This window comes from Emys orbicularis, chromosome 5 (assembly GCF_028017835.1).
Source record: "Emys orbicularis isolate rEmyOrb1 chromosome 5, rEmyOrb1.hap1, whole genome shotgun sequence".
Taxonomy (NCBI): Eukaryota; Metazoa; Chordata; order Testudines; family Emydidae; genus Emys; species Emys orbicularis.
Genome location: NC_088687.1, coordinates 75,231,930 through 75,253,495, shown reverse-complemented (window position 1 = coordinate 75,253,495; position 21,566 = coordinate 75,231,930). Strand labels below are relative to the sequence as shown.

At 45.2% G+C, this 21,566-nt stretch overlaps 1 protein-coding gene across 1 annotated transcript in view; it reads right to left on the bottom strand.

Annotated features, from left to right (window-relative positions):
* Positions 1-16,444, bottom strand: part of GALNT7 (polypeptide N-acetylgalactosaminyltransferase 7) — a 116,353-nt gene extending 99,909 nt beyond the window's left edge. Inside the window, exon 1 of the mRNA XM_065404843.1 lies at positions 16,319-16,444. Coding sequence (XP_065260915.1) covers positions 16,319-16,444 — 126 coding nt within the window. The remainder of the gene's footprint in view (positions 1-16,318) is intronic.
* Positions 16,445-21,566: the final 5,122 nt, after the last annotated feature.

Sequence of the window (21,566 nt, the reverse complement as noted above, 5' to 3'; positions counted from 1 at the left end):
TCAGACAACTCCAGTACTTTTGCTGTTGCTTATGGCTTTTCCAAGCAGTAGTGATAACTGCCACTATTTATATACCCGTGGGCAGCTGTGAAACCACCAAGCTGTCAGGCTAGTTTCACTCTGCTGCAGCTTGGAAAGCCAGAGACAATACCACAGGAGCTATTGACTAGAATGGATAACTCAAAAAGAGGCTGTGAGAAAGGTAAATTAAGACAATCCTGACCATCCATGCAGCAACCAAAAGGCTCTGTATTGAGAGGAACAAAGATAGTTCTTCCTTCATTCCAGCCAGGGCCGGCTCCAGGCACCAGGCAACCAAGCACATGCTTGGGGCGGCACCTGGTAAGGGGCGGCCAATCTTGGGGTGGCGGGGGGCAGCACGGCATTCCGCGGCCAATCTTGGGGTGGCGGGGGGCAGCACGGCATTCCGCGGGGGGGGGTGCTCCGGCGGCGCGGCGCTCGGCGGGGGGGGGCGGCACGGGGCGCGGCGCTCGGGGGGGGCGCAGCGCTCGGCGGGCGGTGCTTTTTTTTGCTGCTTGGGGCAGCAAAAAAGTTAGAACCGGCCCGGATTCCAGCAGCCAGAGGGTGTGCGCACACATGGAAGGGAAGAGTCTTCAAAATGGTATGATTCCTTCCAGCTGACAGGGGACCAAAAAGGGACCAGAGATAACCATCTGGCAGAAATCTCAGCACCTTTCTCTTGCTCAGCAGTTGGAGGCATCAACCTGTTTCCAGGGAGACTCATACAAGCCCAGGAAAAATCACAACTCTTTTCTGGAACAATAATTTTACTTAGGACTCAGCAAAATCAGGTCTAATATATGCAATCAGTATTCAAGAGACCATTCTGCATTTGCTGAATCCCAAGTAAGAAAGAGCCAGCATGGAAAAAAACATTATCCATTCCACATATGAGACTGTTTGAGTTTACCTGAATAGGGAGAGCACACCTTTATGCTACCCCCACCCGCCATGGCTGTACTGTTATAAAAACATCACAGGATGCGGGAACATTATTCCTATTGCTTAGCTAAGGAAAGCTACAACAAACTGATAAATCCTGACCTACAAGATTTTGAATTAATAAGCACTGGCTTAACCTCTGCTTGGAGTTTATTCAAATCTTTATCATGAGTTTAAAATCCTCTACTAAATCTACATTAGAAAGAGGATTGAGGGAGGAGTGGGGAGAAGAGAAACAAACCAGTAGACCAAATAGGTTGCAAGGACCTGAAGAAGCTCTTTGCTTTTATTTGATGACCATGCTGGTAACAGCTGGAGATATTTAAGAGTAGGTTAGATAAATGTCTATCAGGGATGGTCTAGACAGTTGGTCCTGCCATGAGGGCAGGGGACTGGACTTGATGACCTCTTGAGGTCCCTTCCAGTCCTAGAGTCTATGAATTTAAAATGGCTATGTGGCCAGAGGTAATACAATGAGGAGGAAGGTCACTATCCAAAATAGCTTCTAAACATAAATGCTCCCGATGCCCCAATATTTTGAAGTATTAGATATAGTTCTAAATAAAGGTAAGATTTTACATAAGTCATCTTTAATTCACACTTTGATTATGGAAAACCAACAGAGGAGGCAGAGACCTTTTATGCAGTATGTTTAGATTTTTTTAAACTAATCACGCATGGCAGATGCTTGCATTCTATAATTGTGAAGGAAATCTAGTGATTAAAAATAACTTCTTAGACCAGAAGCTTTCCTTCAGATTGGGTGTCTTACTGTTCTATGAAAGCAAAAGTCTCCTTTTGTACACACTGTAGGCTGGAGCTATTAATGTAGCAGTAGTGAAGGATAAACGGGCTCCTCTTGGCAAGCTTCTATAATGAAGATTTGGAGTCTGACAAAATAGGACAAAGATGCTGCCATTTTTCATTAGTAAATACTAACTCAAGTCAAGCAATTGGTGTGACAATACAGTTTTACAGAGTTCTGCAGTGGGTCAGTCCCATAACGAGGAGGTTACATGCTGCTTGGCCATCTGGCAATGCATGGATTCTGGAACAACATCCCTCCCGGGAGGCCAATGTACAGCAGACATCACAAAGTTTACATATTTGACCCTCTGTGAGAAAGTGTGCTAACACCAGAAGTCAGAACTCTAGGATCTTTGCACAAAGTTGCATCTGTGTGAATTCAATTTTCTTCAAAATAAAGTTAATAGCCCAGAGGTGGGCAAACTACATCCGGCCCGCGGGACTGTCCTGCCCAGCCCTTGAGCTCCTGGCCAGGGAGGCTAGAGCCCCTCCCCCGCAGCCACCCCGCCGCACGGGCAGCGCTCTGGGCAGCGGAGCGGCACGCTCCTGCTGAGCAGAGCGGCAGTGTGTCTAGCTCCGGCCAGGCGGTGCGGCTGCCAGACATGCTGCTCTGAGTGGCATGTTAAGGGGGCCAAGGGGTTGGATAAGGGGCGGGAGATCCAGGTGGGCAATCAGGGGACAGGGAGCAATTGGATGGGGCGGAGGTTCGGGGGGGGGGGGGGGGGTTGGATAAGCATGGGAGTCCCTGGGGGCCTGTCAGGGGGCGGGGAACGGGGGTTGGATAGGCGCGAGGTCCCAGGGGGCTTGTCAGGGGGCAGGGTTGTGGATAGGGGTCAGGGCAGTCAGAGGACTGGGAACAGGAGGGTTGGATAGGGGGTGGGGTCCCGGGGGGGCAGTCGGGGCGGGGGGTGGTTGCGGTGGGGGGTCCCGGGAGGGGGTGGTTAGGGGACAAGGAGCACGGGGGGTTGGATGGGCTGCGGGTTCTGAGGGGGGCTGTCGGGGGCAGGGGCCAGGATGTTTGGGGAGGCACAGCCTTCCCTACCCGGCCCTCCATACAGTTTTGCAACCCCAATGTGGCCCTCGGGTCAAAAAGTTTGCCCACCCCTGTAATAGCCTATTTTAAATGGCCCTCAGAATCTGGAAAGCACCTGATGCACCATCTGTGATGAGCGCCAAATACCACAATGCTCGCTGGCCCAGACTTCCACATTTTAAAAAATAATTAAGTTTTTGATTAACTGATACTTTAAAATGTCCCATTGCCTGACCACTGAAAAGCCACTACTGCACAGAACAGTGATGTTAAACATTTTAAAAGCTTTCTAAAAATGACAGCCCAACAAACCTGGTGTAGAGACTGTACTTGAAACTTTTTGGCCTGAGGGCCACATCGGGGTTGCAAAACTGTATGGAGGGCCGGGTAGGAAGGCTGTGCCTCCCCAAACAGCCTGGCCTCCGCCCCCATCCGCCCCCCTCAGAACCACTGATCCATCCAACCTCCGCCCACTCCTTGTCCCCTAACTGCCCCCCCAGGAGCCCACCCCCATCCAACACCCCCCCTCTGTCCCCTGACTGCCCCAACCCCTATCCACACCCCCGCCCCCTGACAAGCCCCCCCGGGACTCCCACGCCTATCCAGCCCTACCTGCCCCATTCCCCGTCCCCTGACCGGAACCTCCAGTCCATCTAACTGCCCCTTTCTCCCTGTCCCCTGACTGTTCCCCGGGACTCCCTGCCCCTTATCCAATCCCCTGGCCCTCTTACCATGCAGCTCTGGCAGCCGCGCCGCCCGGCCGGTGCAAGACCACGCAGCCCCGCTGCCCAGCAAGAGCACGCAGCCCCGCTGCCTAGAGCGCTGCCCAGGAAGGAGCCAGAGGCTACCCTCCCCGGCCAGGAGCTCAGGGGCCGGGCAGGACAGTCCCGTGGGCCAGATGTGGCCCGCGAGCCATAGTTTGCCCACCTCTGCAATAGAGAGTGTGGAATAGTAGTTGTGACGTTGTGCAGTCTATATGGTTTTATAAAAACCATGATAATAAGTGAATATAATGTAGCTGGAATATGCTTCATGCAAAAGGTCTCTTGTAAGGTATCATTACAAAGCTTATAATCTACTGAGCGTGATCATCCTATTTGTATAAATGTACCACTCTCATATTTCTAGTTTTAGATACAAAATATAACTGAGGGCCTATTGTAATTATGCAAAGTGTGGGCCATTAATGGTGGTTTGGAATCTTGATGACTCTCATTAACCTGGACCATTGTCTGCAGATGGCTGTGTTTACCTGTGAGTCTTCCTGTATGTGTGTGTGCTGGCAAGTGGGTAATGAAGTCTTGCAGTGACATGTGATCATGTCACCTGAACTGGAATCCATCTTTAACCTGGTGCTTTTCCGGGGGGGGGGGGGGGAAGAGAACCCAGAGGGACAAAGGGTTCCCGCCTTATGCAAAAGATATATAAAGGGGTGGAAGAGAACAAGGAGGGGAGGAGCCATCATGAAGAATCCCCTAGCTATCACCTGAGCTGGAACAAGAGCTGTACCAGGGGAAAGAATTGTGCCCAGGCCTAGAAGGTGTCCAGTCGGAGGGAAAAAAAACGTACTGAAGCATCTCTGAGGGTGAGATTATCTGTATTCAGTTTGATTAGACATAGATTTGCACATTTTATTTTATTTTGCTTGCTGACTTACTTTGTTCTGTCTGTTACTACTTGGAACCACTTAAATCCTACTGTCTGTATTTAATAAAATCACTTTTTACTTAGTAATTAACTCAGAGTATGTATTAATATCTGGGGGAGCAAACAACTGTGCATCTCTCTCTATCAGTGTTATAGAGGGCGAACAATTTATGAGTTTACCCTGTATAAGCTTTATACAGGGTAAAACGGATTTATTTGGGTTTAGACCCCATTGGGAGTTGGGCATCTGAGTGCTAAAGACAAGCACACTTCTGTGAGCGGTTTTCAGGTAAACCTGCAGCTTTGGGGCAAGTAATTCAGACCCTGGGTCTGTGTTGGAGCAGACGGGAGTGTCTGGCTCAGCAAGACAAGGTGCTGGAGTCCTGAGCTGGCAGGGAAAATAGGAGCAGGGGTAGTCTCGGCACATCAGTTGGCAGCTCCCAGGGGGGTTTCTGTGATCCAACCTGTCACAGTAGTGTCATTTTATTTGCAAAATATCGAACAGATTTTTTTAAGTTCCTCTTTAGTCACCCTGGCAAGTGTTTGAATAGACATGAAGATTTTTTAAAACCTTTTTCAAAGGATATTTAGAGGGAAGCATACATTTAAAAAAAATGTACTTTTGTCTGAAAATATTTAACCTACTATTGTAAGGAGCAACACTAGAAATTACTGTAACTAAGATTTAAGAAAAAATTGTGCCATTTACTTTCCATGTTTGGCTGTGCTTTGGGTATAGTAAACTCACTGTGTTTTCTGTATAGTTAGTCAGTCTTTGCTTAAGATACGCAAAATTAGTTAATACTTCTAAAAATCTGGCTGTAAATGTTTCCTCTTTCCTTTTCTGAGGGGGTCTCACACAATAGGTGAAAAGTGACTAAGGCCTTGATTATAAAACAAGCTCCATGCAGGCCAAACACTGCACCTTACAGAGCCCCAATGACATCAATAAATCTGAATGCCTGCATGGAGCTCATTGTCGAATCAGGGTCCAAGGATCTGACCTACCGCCCATCCCATTCAATGGGCAGTGGGTCAGGATCCATGTGAGTACATGGAAACAGTGAAAATGACCATAAACAAAACACTTTCAACTGTACAAAACAAGTGAAAACAGATTTTGTTCTTTAATCCCTCACTGGGAATGGTGGGTCCTCAGTGTCTCTGAAAAATCAGGCACAAGGTGTCTATGGTTGGACACCCAAAGACTGGGACACAAAAAATCTGTGAGAAGGTTGGCCTTACATAGAAAAATGTGATTGTAAAACCACAGACTGGCAGAGGGACTCATGGGAGGTACACCATTACAAACTATTTTTAAATCATTTTAAAACTGATTCAAGTTCACAGTGGCACTTTAACATTTTCTATAACAAGCAATAAATGCTTATTACAAAATAATCAACAGAAACAGTTTGAGTCTTTATCCAATAAGAGTACTGTAATAGTAACTCATAATTTTCCCAACGAGTTGCACAAAAACAGTGTTGTGATTTTCCCTTATATTCCCCCAAAACCAAACCACCACCCCAGTGAAAAACCAAAGGCATAAGCATATATATTCTTCCCGCATAAAAAGGCACATATTTTCAGAATTGGAACCTTTTCATTTTGGATTACAACAGAAGCTCACTACAACTGAGCTCCTCCCCGATCTACTATAATATGTTAAGCTTGCCACTTTTCTTCCTTTTAAATTTCCCCTTAGACACAGATACCTTACTGAATATACTAGCTTTTTCACAACTAGACTGTTACACAGTTTTGGCCAGACTCCTGAAGAGAAAAAAGAAAAATCCTGTTCTGATTTATACTGCAAGGGGTCCAAAAGAATCTCAACTAAGGAACCCCCAGCCCAGACACCAGTCACCCCTCCCCACAGAGCCCAGCCGTGGAGCACCCCCCAGCCCAGCCACCAGCACCCCCTTCCCCACAGAGCCCAGCCATGGGGCAACCCCTAGACACCAGCACCCCCCTCTCCACACAGCCCAGCCACAGCACCCTTTACCCCTCAGATCCCAGCTGCGGGGCAGCCCCAGCCCAGACACCAGCACCCCCAGAGTCATTACTCCCTTCCAATTTCTTTACTGTCCCACCGGGGGAAATGGTGTGGTGTGGTGTGGCCCTGCCCTTCCTCATCCTTTGCCAGAGCTGGGTCTCCCAGGCCCTCTCCTGTCCTTGGGAGAATGAGGATCAAAGAGCATGCACCTCCAGCCCTGCCAGGCTGAGCATTCCGCTCACTCTGAGCTGGGGCTCTGCAGAGTCCAGCGGTCCAAAGAGGCAGCCAGAAATTCTGCGGGGGGAAACAGGGAATTCTGCAAAATTCTGCATTCCACAGTGGCGCAAAATTCCCCCAGGAGTAAATTACTATGTCTTGCAAGTAGGTGTCTAGTAAACACATAACTTCCTCCCCTTTCCAAACATACACATTGAAATACTGACTCAAACCGGTGGCCCATCTAGCCCAGCATCCTGTCTCCAACAGCAGCCAGTACCAGCTGCTTCAGAAAAAAGTTGCAAAAACGCCACCACAATAGAGCCTTGCAACCCAACGGGACCCAACTACAAGTGTTGGGTTGGGTCAGGTCTGACGACAAGCCTGACCCTCACAAGCTCAAGCTCAGCTGAGCCATCTCTAATCACCTCCTCCTGCCTGTGGGGTCAGCACAGCACCACCTGTGTGCCTCCCTCCTGCCAGCTGCTGCCACTTCACTGTGCTCATGTGTGGTGCAGAGTGAGTGTGATGACAAGTTGCAGTGTCTCTAACTCCACAGCGCACACAGTGCGGTGAGATAGCAGTGGCTGGAAGGAGTGGGGCATGGAGCCCCTGTTGTCGTGCTGACCCCACAGGCAGTAGGTGGCTAGAGATGGATTGGGGGCACAGGGAAGCCCCAATGAAGGTCATCCCCCAAAGACAAGGCAGCGGTGCTGGCACAGATTTGGCGGGTGGGGAAGTGTCAGGGTCAGTTCTGAAAATGACAACACTCTTCGGTCGAGTTCAGGTCAGCGCTGCTTGGCTTGGGTTCAGGTTCAGCTTGGACTTTAAAATTAATCCAGATCTGTCCTTTACACTGCAGTAGGCAGTTAAGGAATAAACTCCCCATAGGGAAAGTTTCTTCCTAACCCCGCATTAGTGTAAGGGTGGCTTATGCTTTGAGCATGAGTGCTTGCATTCTTACCCAAACTTTTGGCTTTTTAATTCTAATCTCATGGTACTGGATATTCTTCTTATCCATACAAAGGGAAGCTTTAAAAAATATGCCCTGTTAATTAAGAGAATGTATTTTGTTTGGCTAGTCATTTCTGATTACGTTTGTTTTAGACTGCAAGCTTGTAAACTTTTCAGAACAAAGGATTGTCTTTTATTGTCTCTGTCCAGCACCTAGCATAACAAGGCCTTGATCCTGAATGAGACCTCTAGGTGCGACCATAATACAAATGTTAATAGATGTCCATTTTCTTTTTTAATTCTGCTAAACTCTTTGCCTCAATGATATCTTTTGGAAGTGAATTTCATGGGCAAATTATGTGAAAATTTGTTTCCTTTTTTCAGTTCTGAATTTGCTCCCTTTCATTCTCACTGAATGTCCCCTTCATCCTGCACTATGGGAAGGAACCAGAAAATCTCTATCTTTTCTATACTGTTATTTTGTATACTTTTTTAATGTCACCTCTAATTCACCTCCTCTCTAAAGTAAACAGTCCCAATTTTTCCTCCCACCCTTTCTTAATAAAGAAGTTTTCCATGCCTCTAATCATTCTCATCGGTCTTTGAAACATTTCTATTCCAGAAAGAGAGCAAGAAATGAATACAGTATTCAAGGTAAGAGAGTACCATTGATTTATATAATGGCATTATACTATTTTCACTATTATTCACCATCCTACTCCTGGCTGCTGGTGCAGGGAGTGAAGGGTGCAAGACTTACAAAGCAGAAGGGGTCTGTGATGGAATGCAACCCTGTATTCACATGGTACACACTATTGTAATACTCTTTGTACAAAATATGCCTTGTGAGGTAGTATTTGAAAACTAAGAACTCACTGATCAAAAAATATCATGATCAAATGTGTGTAGTAATATTATATGTAAAGTTATAAACATAAGCTGAAATCATGACTGAAGTGTGTTTACCAGACATATCTGGGGAGTGGGCAAACTAAAGACAAAGGACAAGCTGACACGCACCTCTACTGGTGTCAAAGTTAATGGGCAATCACCTATCAAGTGGCCATTCTTTGGCGGGGAAGGGAGAAGAGAGGAGGGCAGGAACAAACTGATCTGCATCTTAGCAAACAACAGCATGGAACCTTTTTCACCACAAGACTCCATGATCCAACCTCACAGTAGGAACAAACTTTATCTAGGGGTAACCCTCAGGAAAACACATTTCAAAAGAAGGACGGAACTATAAAGTGAAGTGCAAAAACATTCCAAGTTCTCGCTCCCTATTCCCATCTTTCATTTTCACCTAAAAAGACAAAAGAAAAAATGTTTGGACTTTGGGAGAGATCCTGACCTGAAACTGGGTCAGCCCTATTGCATGGAGCATGAGGTAAGAATTTTACCTTCAACCAAGTCTAGTTTGTTAAGTTTTAGCACTAGAAAGAGTTTTATCTTTATTTCTCTTGTAACCATTTCTGACTTTAATGCCTGGTACTTGTACTCACTTAAAATCTCTTTGTAGTTAAATAAACTCGTTTTATTCTTTAATTAAAACCAATCCAGTATTGTCTTTAAACTGAACTGTGTGGGTAACTTCATTTATGGTAACAAATTGTTGTATACTGATCTCCTTTGAGGAGCAATGGACCTAATATATCTGGACTGTCCAGGAGAGGGCTAGACAGTGCAGAACATATATTTTGGGGGGAAATCTGAGACGGAGTGTGTTGGGATCATCCTGCGAGTGATAACCAAGGCTGGTGGAAACCAGAGTGTGACTGACATGTGGCTGACAAGCTACAGTTATGCACAAACACTCAGGGTATTACTTGCATGCTGCATGGCTGTTTGTGAGCGGCCCAGATTGGCGCTACCGCAGCAAAACAATGTGAGGCACCCGAGGTTGCAAGGAAGTGGTAACACAGCACCTCGCTGCTCTGGATTGCACCTCGGAATATCATACAATTCCACACACTTGTTTCTTGAAAGCTTATATGGTTTATTAGAATTTTACTCCCTGCTGTGCCTACGTGTTTATAATGCTTAGTGGACACGTGCATTATTTAGCCTTAGTAGTAAAAAATTAAATTCTAGCCTATTTTTAGATTGTATGGCTTGAAAAAAGACTTTCAGCAATCTGGTCTAGATTTTTTCTTCTGCTTCCTATATAGAAACTGCATTATTGTTTGAATAGAATTTGTAGAGTAATACCTAGCGACAGAAACAATAATCTTATCAGTATAATTGAACATAATGCAGACAAAGCCATTTCAGAAAAGTAGTAATTATAAAATTCCTTGCTACACTATTTAGAAACAGAATTCAGATAAGACTAGTCTATTAATACCCACCCACAGCAATCATTAGAAATAGAATGTGTGAAATACACTTGTTAGATATGTGCTTTGCACGACATGAATACATGAGCTGTTTTTCTATTGGATAAAGCTGCCTCATAGTAGACAAGATATGTTGCTGCAACAAATATTCTAACACAAACCTGTGTTTAATCTGGAAACAACTCTGCAGAAGTGCTGTTTGAGAACCACTAGTCAAAAGCATACTAGCTTCTGAACTGGTTAGACTGCTGCTTGACTAATGTTCATTAAAACAGAGAGGATATCAAAGAGTTAAGTATTGTTAATTAATTGTTACATAGCGTATTAGTAGGCAACATCACTCTTCATCCAAACAAATGACCCTTGATGAGTGCTCCAAACCCAAATACCAACAGCCACAGAAAAATAAGACTCAAAGACCTAGAGAGTAGGTTTTTCTAGTCAACCATACTACCTACACAAGATTGTTAAGCACAACACATTTTCTAGTACTTTACCAAGACTGGTTTTTAACAAGTGTTTAGAAATAAGGGCATCCACCACTTTCCTTGGGAGATTATGACACTGGAATAATCTCCCCCTTCCTGATATTTAACCTAAAATTGTACTCTTTAAAATTATATCCCATCATTTCTCACATTACTCCACTCTAATTCTTAATGATTCCTCCTGTCTTTGAGGTTTACACCATTCAATCATTTGTGGACTTTTGTCCTCCTTCCTCTCTCCCACCCCAAACTGTTCATTTTCTGGATTTTGTATAGTTCGTTTTTACTTTTACTTTGTAAATCCATCTCTGTTGATATACCCTAGGAGAAAGTCTCGCCTTCCCCCTAAAACAGTCAATCATGTTTCAATACGTATGCTATTATATAGATATACCCCAGAGGCTGATGTGTTAGGTACACATTGTAAATTCCAATATAAGAACAAGAAATTTGCCATAGTTAAGATTTTAATCCCATTTATACCCCAAATACCAGTGGTGAGACAAGCAATTACTTCTTTTCCTAGAATCTTTATAATGTAAATTCCTCCATTATTTCTAAAAGCAAATAATTTCAAATGTTGACTGCCTTTTTACAATGATGACAGCCCTCCGTATACTTAGCCCAAGTTTTTCTTCCTGCCCCTCCATTTTAGTGTCCATGTTTTTCTGTTGTTGCTCAGTTCATATAATTCCCTTAAAAGGTCATTGTGATATCTTCTTATGTACATATAATGAACAAATCAGAATTATTTACTAACTTCCAATCAGTTAAACTTGTACAGCCTGACTGAAGGCTGTGGAGTTGCACAGCTTCAATTGAGGACAATCTGGCCAATAGAACCTTTACTGCAGGTAATGACACACAAGAAAAAGAACCCAACACGGAGATCTCTTGCAGGCTGGTAGTTTTGGGGAAAACACAAAAAAGAATTCTTTCTACTTGTAAAATTAGTTTATTTCATATAGGATTACTGCCAAGCAGAGAAGAATTCATTTTTTCACCAAGTCACTTTTAGATTAGAATCGCTCTGCAAACTACTCAGGTTATAATGAAGAAACTATATACCTTTATTTATCTGAATCTTCTCCAAAATTTGTACATCCCTACAGAGATAAGTTTCCCAAAACTGGACACAGTACTCCTAGCCCCAGTGGAGTCTCAACCATGGTTTTATACAATGGCATATTTTCTTCCCCACACCCAATTCCTTTGGATTCACCCTATGATTATCCTGACCTTTTTCACTGCTGCTAAACAAGACATTTATAGCTTCATGTTCCTTCCAACCTGAATGCAACAACTTTGATTGTTAAAGAACTGAAAGTTATAGGAAATCAATACATAAGTTGCCTCCTAATTTTTAGATACAAAATAGATTTTTAACATGAGAAATGTTAAGTCATATATCAGCTGTTCCACAGACCACTGACAATGTATTTAATGATAAATTGCGTTTGGAAAGATTTGGAACATTACCAGTGTTTCTAACATTAGCATTTTCAACAACAAAAACAAAAGAACATCCCTAGAGGTACAAATCTCTTGTGTAAATACAGGATAGTGTCATCAAGTGTTATGTCCAACATAACAGTTATCACCATACTTTCAAATGTAGTAACGTTCCTAGATCAGCAATTTTGTCTTATGCATGTTTTTTTATCTGCTTAAAAAAAAAAAACCACCACAGAAAAGACTGGTCAGTGGGCACTACACAATTGCTCCATTGGTCTCCTTAACCAACTCCAAATTCAATGCTTTATTCTATGTCACCCATTGAGTCACCATTCGCTAACCATCCTCTTTATCCTCCTCCAAATCATTCTTAACCCCCTGCACCATGGGGCATACTAACACTGAGCTGAAATCCCACTAACTGCTACTTTTGTTGGCTGTATTTTAGTTTCAGGGCATGGACCTTGTTTTTATACATAAAGCATCAAGCACACAAACTACAAGATACATAAAGTAAGTGATTGTAAACAAAATAACCAATTCACCTGACTAACAAATTAAGACCTAGTCACTTGGATTAGATTTTTCTCTTTGATAGTGTATTTAACGCAGAGAAACACATTTAAGTCGTCATTAGAAATAAAGTGTAGTTTTCCAAAATGTATGATTAAATGCTTATCACAAAATTAAAAGTCTGAGTAGTTCAACCTGCATATATCATCTATAGGTAACCATTGATAGAATACCTCTTCCCCAGATCCACACATTTCAGACCTGCTCTTGCTACATAGACTTCAAGGTCAGAAAGGACCACTATGATCATCCAGTCTGATCTCCTGCACAACGCAGGCCACAGAATCTCACCCACCCACTCCCACAACAAACCCCTAACCTATGCCCGAGTTATTGAAGTTACATGCCTCAGCTGGAAGTGGTTTCCAAATCAGTCTTCTTATATGTGACCCAAGATAGCTCTAACAGCTTGAACCAAGCAGCAATTGTGCATGCACAGTAAACAAGCAGCTTTCTGCTAGCGCAGTGGTTCTCAAACTTGTGTACTGGTGACCCCTTTCACATAGCAAGCTGCTGAGTGCGACCCTCCCTTAAATATATAAAAAAGTGTTTTTAATTTATAACACCATTATAAATGCTGGAGGCAAAGCGGGATTTGGGGTGGAGGCTGACAGCTCACGACCCCCCATGCAATAACCTCATGACCCCCTGAGGTCATGGTGGAATTCATCAGTTTCTAATCACTCAGTGACTGACTTGAAGGTATCAGTTTTGCAACAAAAAAACTTCAAAAACAGACTCCAAAGAGAGACTGCTGAACTCAAATTAATATGCAAATTAGACACAATTAACTTAGGTCTAAACAGAGACTGGGAATGGTTGGGTTATTACACTAATTGAATTTTTTTCCCCCATGTTAAGTTCTCCTCACACCTTCTATGGGTCATCTCGATTATCACTTCAAAGTTTTTTCTTCTGCTGCTACTGATAGCTCATCTCAATTGATTGGTCTCTTACAATTGGTATGCGTACTTCCACCTTTTCATGTTCTCTGTATGTATAAATATCTTCTGTCTGTGTGTTTCACTCTATGCATCTGAAGAAGTGAGCTGTAGCCCACGAAAGCTTATGCTGAAATAAATTTGTTAGTCTCTAAGGTGCCACAAGTACTCCTGTTCTTTTTGCGGATACAGACTAACACGGCTGTTACTTTGAAACCTGTCATTTTAGCTGAGTGAATTCAGTGTTTGTGAAAGGTGGCAGTTTCATTACACTACAGTCCTTATTTTAATCAATACAGGCACACAGAGACAGTGCAAGATTCTTCACATCGGGAGTGCACCTCAATAGTGACCAGTAGGAGCCACCTCAAGCTGCAACTAAACAGCCTGTTCCAGCTGACTCGGGCTCACAGAGCTCGGCCAGCAGGGCTGTTTCATTGCTGTGTAGACTTTTTGGCTCAGGCTGCAGACCAGGTTCTAGGAACCCCTGAGGCAGGAGGGTCCCAGAGCTCAGGCTCCAATGAAACAGCCCTGCAGCCCAAGGCACACAAGCCCAAGCCAGTGGGCACAGCCCAGCCATGGGTTTTTCCTTGCTGTGAGGATATACTCTGCATTACCTCTCAATAACTACTACCTATGATTTGCCTATTCTTTTAGGCGACTTGAGATTCCACAGCTGTCAAGTCTAACACCCTTCATAAGCACTAAAAATAAATGATTTTAGTGAATTTAAACTGAAATGTCACAGACAAGAAAATTCATGTGCAAGTAAAAATTCTAAAGATTTTAAACACGGGTTTATTGTACAGGCAAAAAACATGTTTTAGAAGGACAGATCAGAAATTAGAAAATGAGTTTTCTAATCAACCGTGAGAACTCAGGAGCCATTATAATCTGTCATCTCAACCATATCTGCCAAGATTCAACAAACTGTACAAGTTTCAAAAGATAGCAACATCTCTTGAAAGAGCCTACTAATTTTCACAAGTTAAAAATTATACAAACTAACTTTCTCTTGGTTATTATGCAAAGTGTTCAGCTATAAAAGTCAAACACCACATGAGTGAAAGCCAGAATGTCATTTCAGATTTTTAGTTTTAACTATAAAATTTCCTTGCTTGCTTTTGTGGGTTAAAGCAAGATCTCCAAGATTACTTTAAACTTAGCTTTTGAACCTCAGCATGATGAGCAGCACTTACAAGATATGATCTAAATAGAAATACCTACTGCGAATCCAGTCAAGGGCAAGTCAGTTTATTCTCAACTGCAGTAATGCTGTAGTAACACATGCAGTTGGGGAGCATGCACATTTGTTTCTCAGACCTCTTCAGTATAGTATTTTTACAAGCTACTGGTAAGAAATATTTTAAGAACAAAATTCTATTAGAATAGCAGTCAGTTGTTCTAGATATCAAAGGCTATGCTACTGTTCCACTGTGGGGACTTGTAGCCCTGAACAAGGTCTGTTCTGCCACCCCCACACCAACTACTACTATCATGCTAGCAGCAAGAGCTTTTCATGTTACTCTTCCTGCTGGATCTGCTCCTCTTGTCTCCATCACAAATGCTCCTCTGTCTGTAGTAGGTGGAGCACAGTGGGGGCCCGTTGAGATGAGAGCTACCACATCACAGGAGAATGAAGAAAGTTTGTGAAAGGGGGAAAAGAAGAAAATGTGTACTGTTTTTTAATACATGGTAAAACGTAAGCATTATGGGGTATCTGGACACCTTACAAAGTTTAAATTGAGACATTAATTATCTTACTATGACAAAATGTGCCTTTAATCCAACCAGTCAGTTAGGAATTAGATCAGTTGGGAAGGCCTAGGCAAAAATGGTGCAATCTGTAGCTTTTACTAAAAGTGGCCAGGATTGTTATGTGCATTTTCCCAGGGAGTGAATACAGAGGTGCAAGGGCCTCTACCAGAAGTACCGAGGCTGAGATGCATATCAAGTGTTTGACAATTAGGAGATCACAGTTCAAGCTATTGTTTACTGCAGTGAAAGCATATACCTGAGCCAGTGCTCTCTTATCCAGAACGAACAAGGTAAGGGCATTGTTTTTTAATATAAAAGATTGCCTCCGACTGAAACTGATTAACTATAACTAGTCCTGTACAGCTCTTGCTCCTGCCACTTAGTTCGCAGAAGAAGGCAGGGCATTTCCTACCACCGGCGGGCGCAGGACAACATAGCCCTTCCCCTCTCTTCCAAAGCCTGTGGGCGGTCAGTGTCGCTCTAATGAAGCCAGTGAGTGCAGGATACACCCAGAGCCTCGGCTCCTGTTGGTACCCTTCTCAATTGAATGTCCCTGATCCTCCCTAGGTTTGCTCAGAGACATGTCAGTGGGCGCTGCATGCCGCCGCCGCCACCATCACCCCGGGAGGGGGAGGGGGAAGAAGAGAGCTACACCCACCAAAACCAGCCCCTCTTGGGGCTAGGCTACCGCTGCACCGGGAGCTGCACGGGCCCCCTCACCGGTATCGGCCGCCTCGGGGGCGGGCGGGAGGGACTCCCCCTACCCGGCGCCACAGGGTCAAGGCAGGCTCGGGGGCGCCGGGCGCCCAGCGGGGCTCGATCCCCGGGGTGGCCGCCATGGCGAAGCCCGCCCCACCCGTGCTCTGCAGCGGGGACGGCTGGGCATGGTGCCCGGGCGTAGGGACCCTGTGGGGAGCCCAGCTGCCCAGGCCGGCCGCAGCAGCCTCTGCCCGGGGCCGCAGCTCCCCGGTCGGGCCTTCAAACGCCACAGGCCGCAGCCTGGGCACCAGCCGCCGCCCGGAGAAGAGGGGGCCCTGCCAGGAGCAGCCGCCTCCCATGGAGGGAGCTGGGCGGGCCGGGAGACACCCCCTCCCCGTCCCCCCGCACTGGGGGAGACACCGCCCCGCCCCGCCGGAGCGCTCACTCACCCGCATCCTGCCCTGCGGGCTCAGCTCCTCGGCGCGGGGGGCCAGCGAGGACCAGAGCAGCAGCAGCCCCAGGAAGCTGCCCGCCAGCAGCACGGCGCGCAGCAGAAAGCCCAGCTTCAGCCGCATCCTCCCCCGCCGGCCCGAGCCCCGGCGGGCCCCCGGCGCTACGCCCTGATACCGCTTACCACTCCCGCTGCCCCGCAGCCGCCCGCCTCGGCCCCTCCTGAGCTACTCCCTCCCCAGCCCGGAGCCGGGCTCGGCTCCCCCACGTCGCTCCCTGCCCGCGCCTGGCGTTGCGCCCCCCGCTCCGGCTGCTACTCGCTCCAGCCGCCTTCTCTCAGCTGCTGCTGCTCCTCTCTTTAGCTCTACCCCGATCCCTGGCTGCTGATCTGCTGCCTTCCCTCCGCCACCGGCTGCTGCCGCCCCTGCTCACTCCGTCACCGTGCTGCAGGCACAAACTTTTTCTCCCCTCCTCTACCCTTTAAACTGCCCCGATTCCTCTGCTGCTTGTCTCGTCTTTTCCCTGCTGAGCTGCACCCAACGGCTCAAATGATCTGAAGCAGGAAGTCACCGCAGCGACAGCTCCACGTGGCTGATTTATAGCGCTGAGGGTTTTTCATATTGACTGTAGGTTGCCTTTTCACACGTCTCCCTAAGGAGGTGGATTTGTACGAGTAAAGCTGGGATGTGGTGTGCAAACACCAAGCTGCCGCTCCTAGCTTGGTGAGGTGGAAGAAGGGGTCAGTTCCGGGTTTACGCCTTTAACGTGGCTTGGAAAGAGAGACAGAGTCCACGGGGGTTTGTAATTGCCTTTTTTAAAACTACCATCATACCAGATTCGGACCCTGATTGAACCAGACCTCTCTCATAAAATACTACTTTTACTTTATTTTCCCCTGCATGTTTGTAATTTGATGTATGGGAACTCTGATATGTGCACCTGCCTCGGCACAGGTGAAAACTTTCAAAGAACCAAGTCCAGGTTGTCAGGCCCTAAAAATGATTTAGCGTGTGTGTGGCCCTGTCTGGCAAATCTTATTCCTTAAGTATTGAAAAGAATGAATACCTTGTAGATATTTTTACTTTAAAGAATAAACTATGTTCCCCTACACAGTGCTAGCTGTTGCAGCAATAAGCAAAAGAACTTCCTAACTTTCTGTATAACTAATTTCAGGTCAATACCATGCAAAGTACATGCTTCACTTTAGTCATGTTGAGTAGACCCATTGAAATAGAGTACTCTTTTTGTCCATAGTATTAAACTAGTGTACCAGAAACAAATTGTACACTGTCTGAGCAAATAACAATGGTGTAAATTCAATACAATTCCTGAAGTCACTGAATTTTCTCAAATTTTGGCTTGTATTTCTGACAGCAATCTTAGGCCAGCCTGTCTTTCATTCCACAGTTGCACTCTTCTGATAAAAATGAACTGCACTGAAAGTTAAACATTCTGTTTTTATCTTGTGCAACAGTTGTGAAAAATTAGCGTAGTAGTTCAAGTGCAGTTATCAGGAAAGCAGCCATGTAAAAACAGTTATTTATTTAACAGTTCTGCTTTTGTATATTCAGTCAGTCAGTTTAGTGAGTTTTTTTCAAATTCCTGTTCACACTGCAGGAATCGTCTAGATCCAACAATCCTGAACATTGCCTTTTCAGTGATAAGTTACTTTAGAACAAGATATTGCATATGAATAGGATTCCCCTTGGAAGATTTTTTTTAATAGGAAATGTAGTGCTTTACACACTTGGAAACTGAAGTCTCTGTTAATGCACAAAACTAGTACAGCACTGTTAGTGGCATTAACATTTCCCCCATTCTAATAGCTTGATGCAAAAAACTAAATAGGTTAATGCTGAGTTAAAGGTACAGTTAAAAAAAGACTCCAAACCTGCAATCACCTGCACAAGTGCTTAACTTTGTGTGTGTTTTCCAGTGAGAGTTATATCTAGAATTTGAAAAGTTTACTGGACACCTACTAGCTAGAGATAAATATAAAAGACAAGAGTGGAGACCCCCACTGAGGAGCTCATTCTAAATTTGAAGTTCCAGCTCTTGGAAGGGTGAAAGTGGGAGGATATCTTTCTTTGCCTTTCAGATCCCCATGGTGGCTACTGCAAAAAAAGTAGGTCTCCCCTACTGTCTCTTTTCACCAACGTCCATTTTTTGGGCCCTCCTCTTCTATGACCAATTCTAGTTCCTCCTCTGTTGTAACTCATAGCTTTCTCAAGGAGCAGCAGAAGAAAGAAGTAATTATTTACAGTCTTAGTGCTGCCCACAATGTGATTGTAAAACTGACTAGAGTCTTGTAATTTCACTCTGCTGCTGCTTGCTCAGTAACTGAATCATTGAAGCTGTCTGTCAGCAGACTGAGGAAGACACTACTGCATCAGTTCCAGACCCACCGACAGCAATTGCAGGGCAGAATAGTCAATGTGCCCTCATGCACGCACAAGCTGCGCCCACGCGGACACAGTCCACCTGACATTTGGGCGGTGCTGCACATGCGCTGGCAGGTGCCCAGCGAGCTGCTTGGTGTGCTCTTCTGGCATGGCCAGGGCTTCCAATGTCCTTGCCAACTAATTGCACAAACCCAAAGACCCTTGCCCCACCCCTTCCCTGAGACAATGCCCCTGTCCAGCCCCCTGCTCACTCCATCCCCCCTCCCTCTGTCGCTCGCTCTCCCTCACCCTCACTTTCACCAGGCTGCAGCAGAGGGTTGGAGTGCAGGGGCTGGGAGGGAGTTTGGGTGTGGGAGGGGGTGTGGGCTGTGGGAGGGGATTTGGGTGCAGGAAGGGGTGAGGGGTGCAGGCTCTAGGCTGGGGATGGGGATCAGGGAGTTGGTGTTTACCTTAGGCGGCTCCCGAAAGTGACTGTCACACCCCTCTGGCAGCGGCTCGTAGGCGGGGCGGGGGGAGGCAGGGGTTCTCTGCGCGCTGCTGCCTGCAGGCACTGGCCCTGCAGCTCCCATTGGCCGCAGTTCCCGGCCAATTGGAGCTGTGGAGTCAGCGCTTAGGGCGGGGGCAGCATGCGGCGACACCCCCCAGGGCCCACAGGGTCATGCCCGTCGCTTCTGGGAGTGGCACGGCACGAGGGTGAGCAGGAAGCCTGCCTTAGCTCTGCTGCACTGGGCCCTTTTAAATCACCCAAGCACCTGGGTGATTCCCGCCCCCGGTCAGCAGACCTGTTCACTTCTCATTTGTAAGGTCATTGTAACAAGCAATTGTTTTTAAATGAAAGTTTAAATTCTGCAAAAACTGATGAATAAGGCTTCACACTCACCCCAGGCAAATGGATTTTTCAAGCCCTGCACCTGATTAGCTAGCCTACAGATTGCCTGAGAACAGCAGTCCCTATGTCAGCCAACGTGGCAGATAACATGCTTTTTTCCTCACAAAGGAATTATGGCTTCATTAGGCTGCTACAAAGCAGATGCCCCCTAGGAAGCAGTGTGGTCTAGTGGATTGGGCACTTGAGCAGGAGTCGGGAAACCCGAGTTCTAGGTCTGGCATTGCCACTGATCTACTGTGTTACCTTGGGCAAGTCACTTCAATTCTCTATGCTTCTGTTTTTCCTCCTACCTTTGTCTGTTTTCTTTGTTTGGATTGTAAACTCTTCAGGGCAGGGAATGTCATCCACTGTTTATTTGTACAGTGCCCAATGGAACGGGGTTTCTACCTTGATTGGATCGCCTAAGATTCTAAATAATAATGAGCTTAGAAGTGATTTCCAGGTATTTATCATTTTAATTGTATTTTTCCATGCTACCGAAGGCATTACTAACTTTATCTTTTTTTCTACCAGTGAAGCTATGACAATACTAAGGCTATGTTTACACTACAGAGCTTTTAATGACATGGCTGTGTCGCCATAGCTGTGCCGCTAAAAGTCGCACAGTGTAGGCGCTGTTTGTCGGCTCTCCTGCTGACAAAAAACTTCTACCCCCAATAAGCAGCGTTTGCGTGTCGGCGGGAGAGTGCTCCTGCCGACAACGTGCTGTTCAGACTGGCACTTGTTGTGGCAAAACTTTTGCCTTTTGGGGGGCGGAGGAGGTTTAACACCTCTGAAAGACAAAAGTTTTGTTGTTCACTTGCCAGTGTAGATGTAGCCTAAGAAGTTACAGATAGTGACTTACCCCCCTTGACATATTGCATAAACTTCAAGGGCTCAGTCCCATTGTCCTTATTCAGAGAAGAGTCCTAGTGAATTTAGTTAGGAAACAAACTTCCTTGTCAACATATCTCAGCCTAGGTAAGCCACATCCAGTATTTCTATGCAATCATTTTTAAGAAGGCAGCCAAAATCTTCCTTTTCTTTTTTGAGCATTGATACATGTCTACTAAGCATTGTATTAAGATCACCAATTCATTTCACATAGGCCTCCAAATAGCTGTCAGATAGTATTATTTTTAGTCATTACTAGCCTATGCTGTACTTGAACCAATGACCTACTGTGACCTAAAGGTGAAGTATCCTATTACCAATCCTTTAAGCCACTCTGTTACCTTCTTTCTAAGGACTAGAGGGGATGGTATCTGCACCAGGGCTGCTAGAAAATGTCAGTCTCATGCATTTTGCTAGAATCTGACAAACCAATATTTGGAGACACTTGTTAACTGTGTTAGTCTTTACAGACTAACTTTACAGACTAACACAGCTACCACTACCACTCTGAAACTTGTTAACTGTTGTCCTGAATACATATTTTCCCTGCAGTAAAGCACTTTAGATTTACACCACCACAATTATTGAAAGAAGCTTTTAATGAAGTTTAATGACCATAAAAACAAAATACCTAGTCTACTAATAAGATGTAAACATAAGGTGCTTTGAAAGCTTCCCTGTACGTAAAATTGCAAAGGTGCCTAACTGTGATCCTCTTTTCAGAGGGACTGATGGGTTTTTTTGTTTACAGCCTTTCATGCTTGACCAGTGCTTATGGTTGTACCAGGACTTGTTTAATCTCCTAGTAGTTTTAGGTCCATTTTTATTTATTTATTATATATTAAAGCTGCCGTTTTAATTCAGCACAGGTCAAAACCAAGTCCCCCCCCCCTCCCCACAGCACGTCACTTCAAAACAGCAATGAATTGTAGGAATTCATCAGAATAATTTTATCTTGAGCACAACATTATGCCTAGGAATTTTTTTAATTCAGCTGCCAGAAGTTTCATTTAGTCTGATATTTCACTATGTGAAATACTGGGGCTTTAGTATATATGCAACCTTGGAGTTGATGTCTTTTTA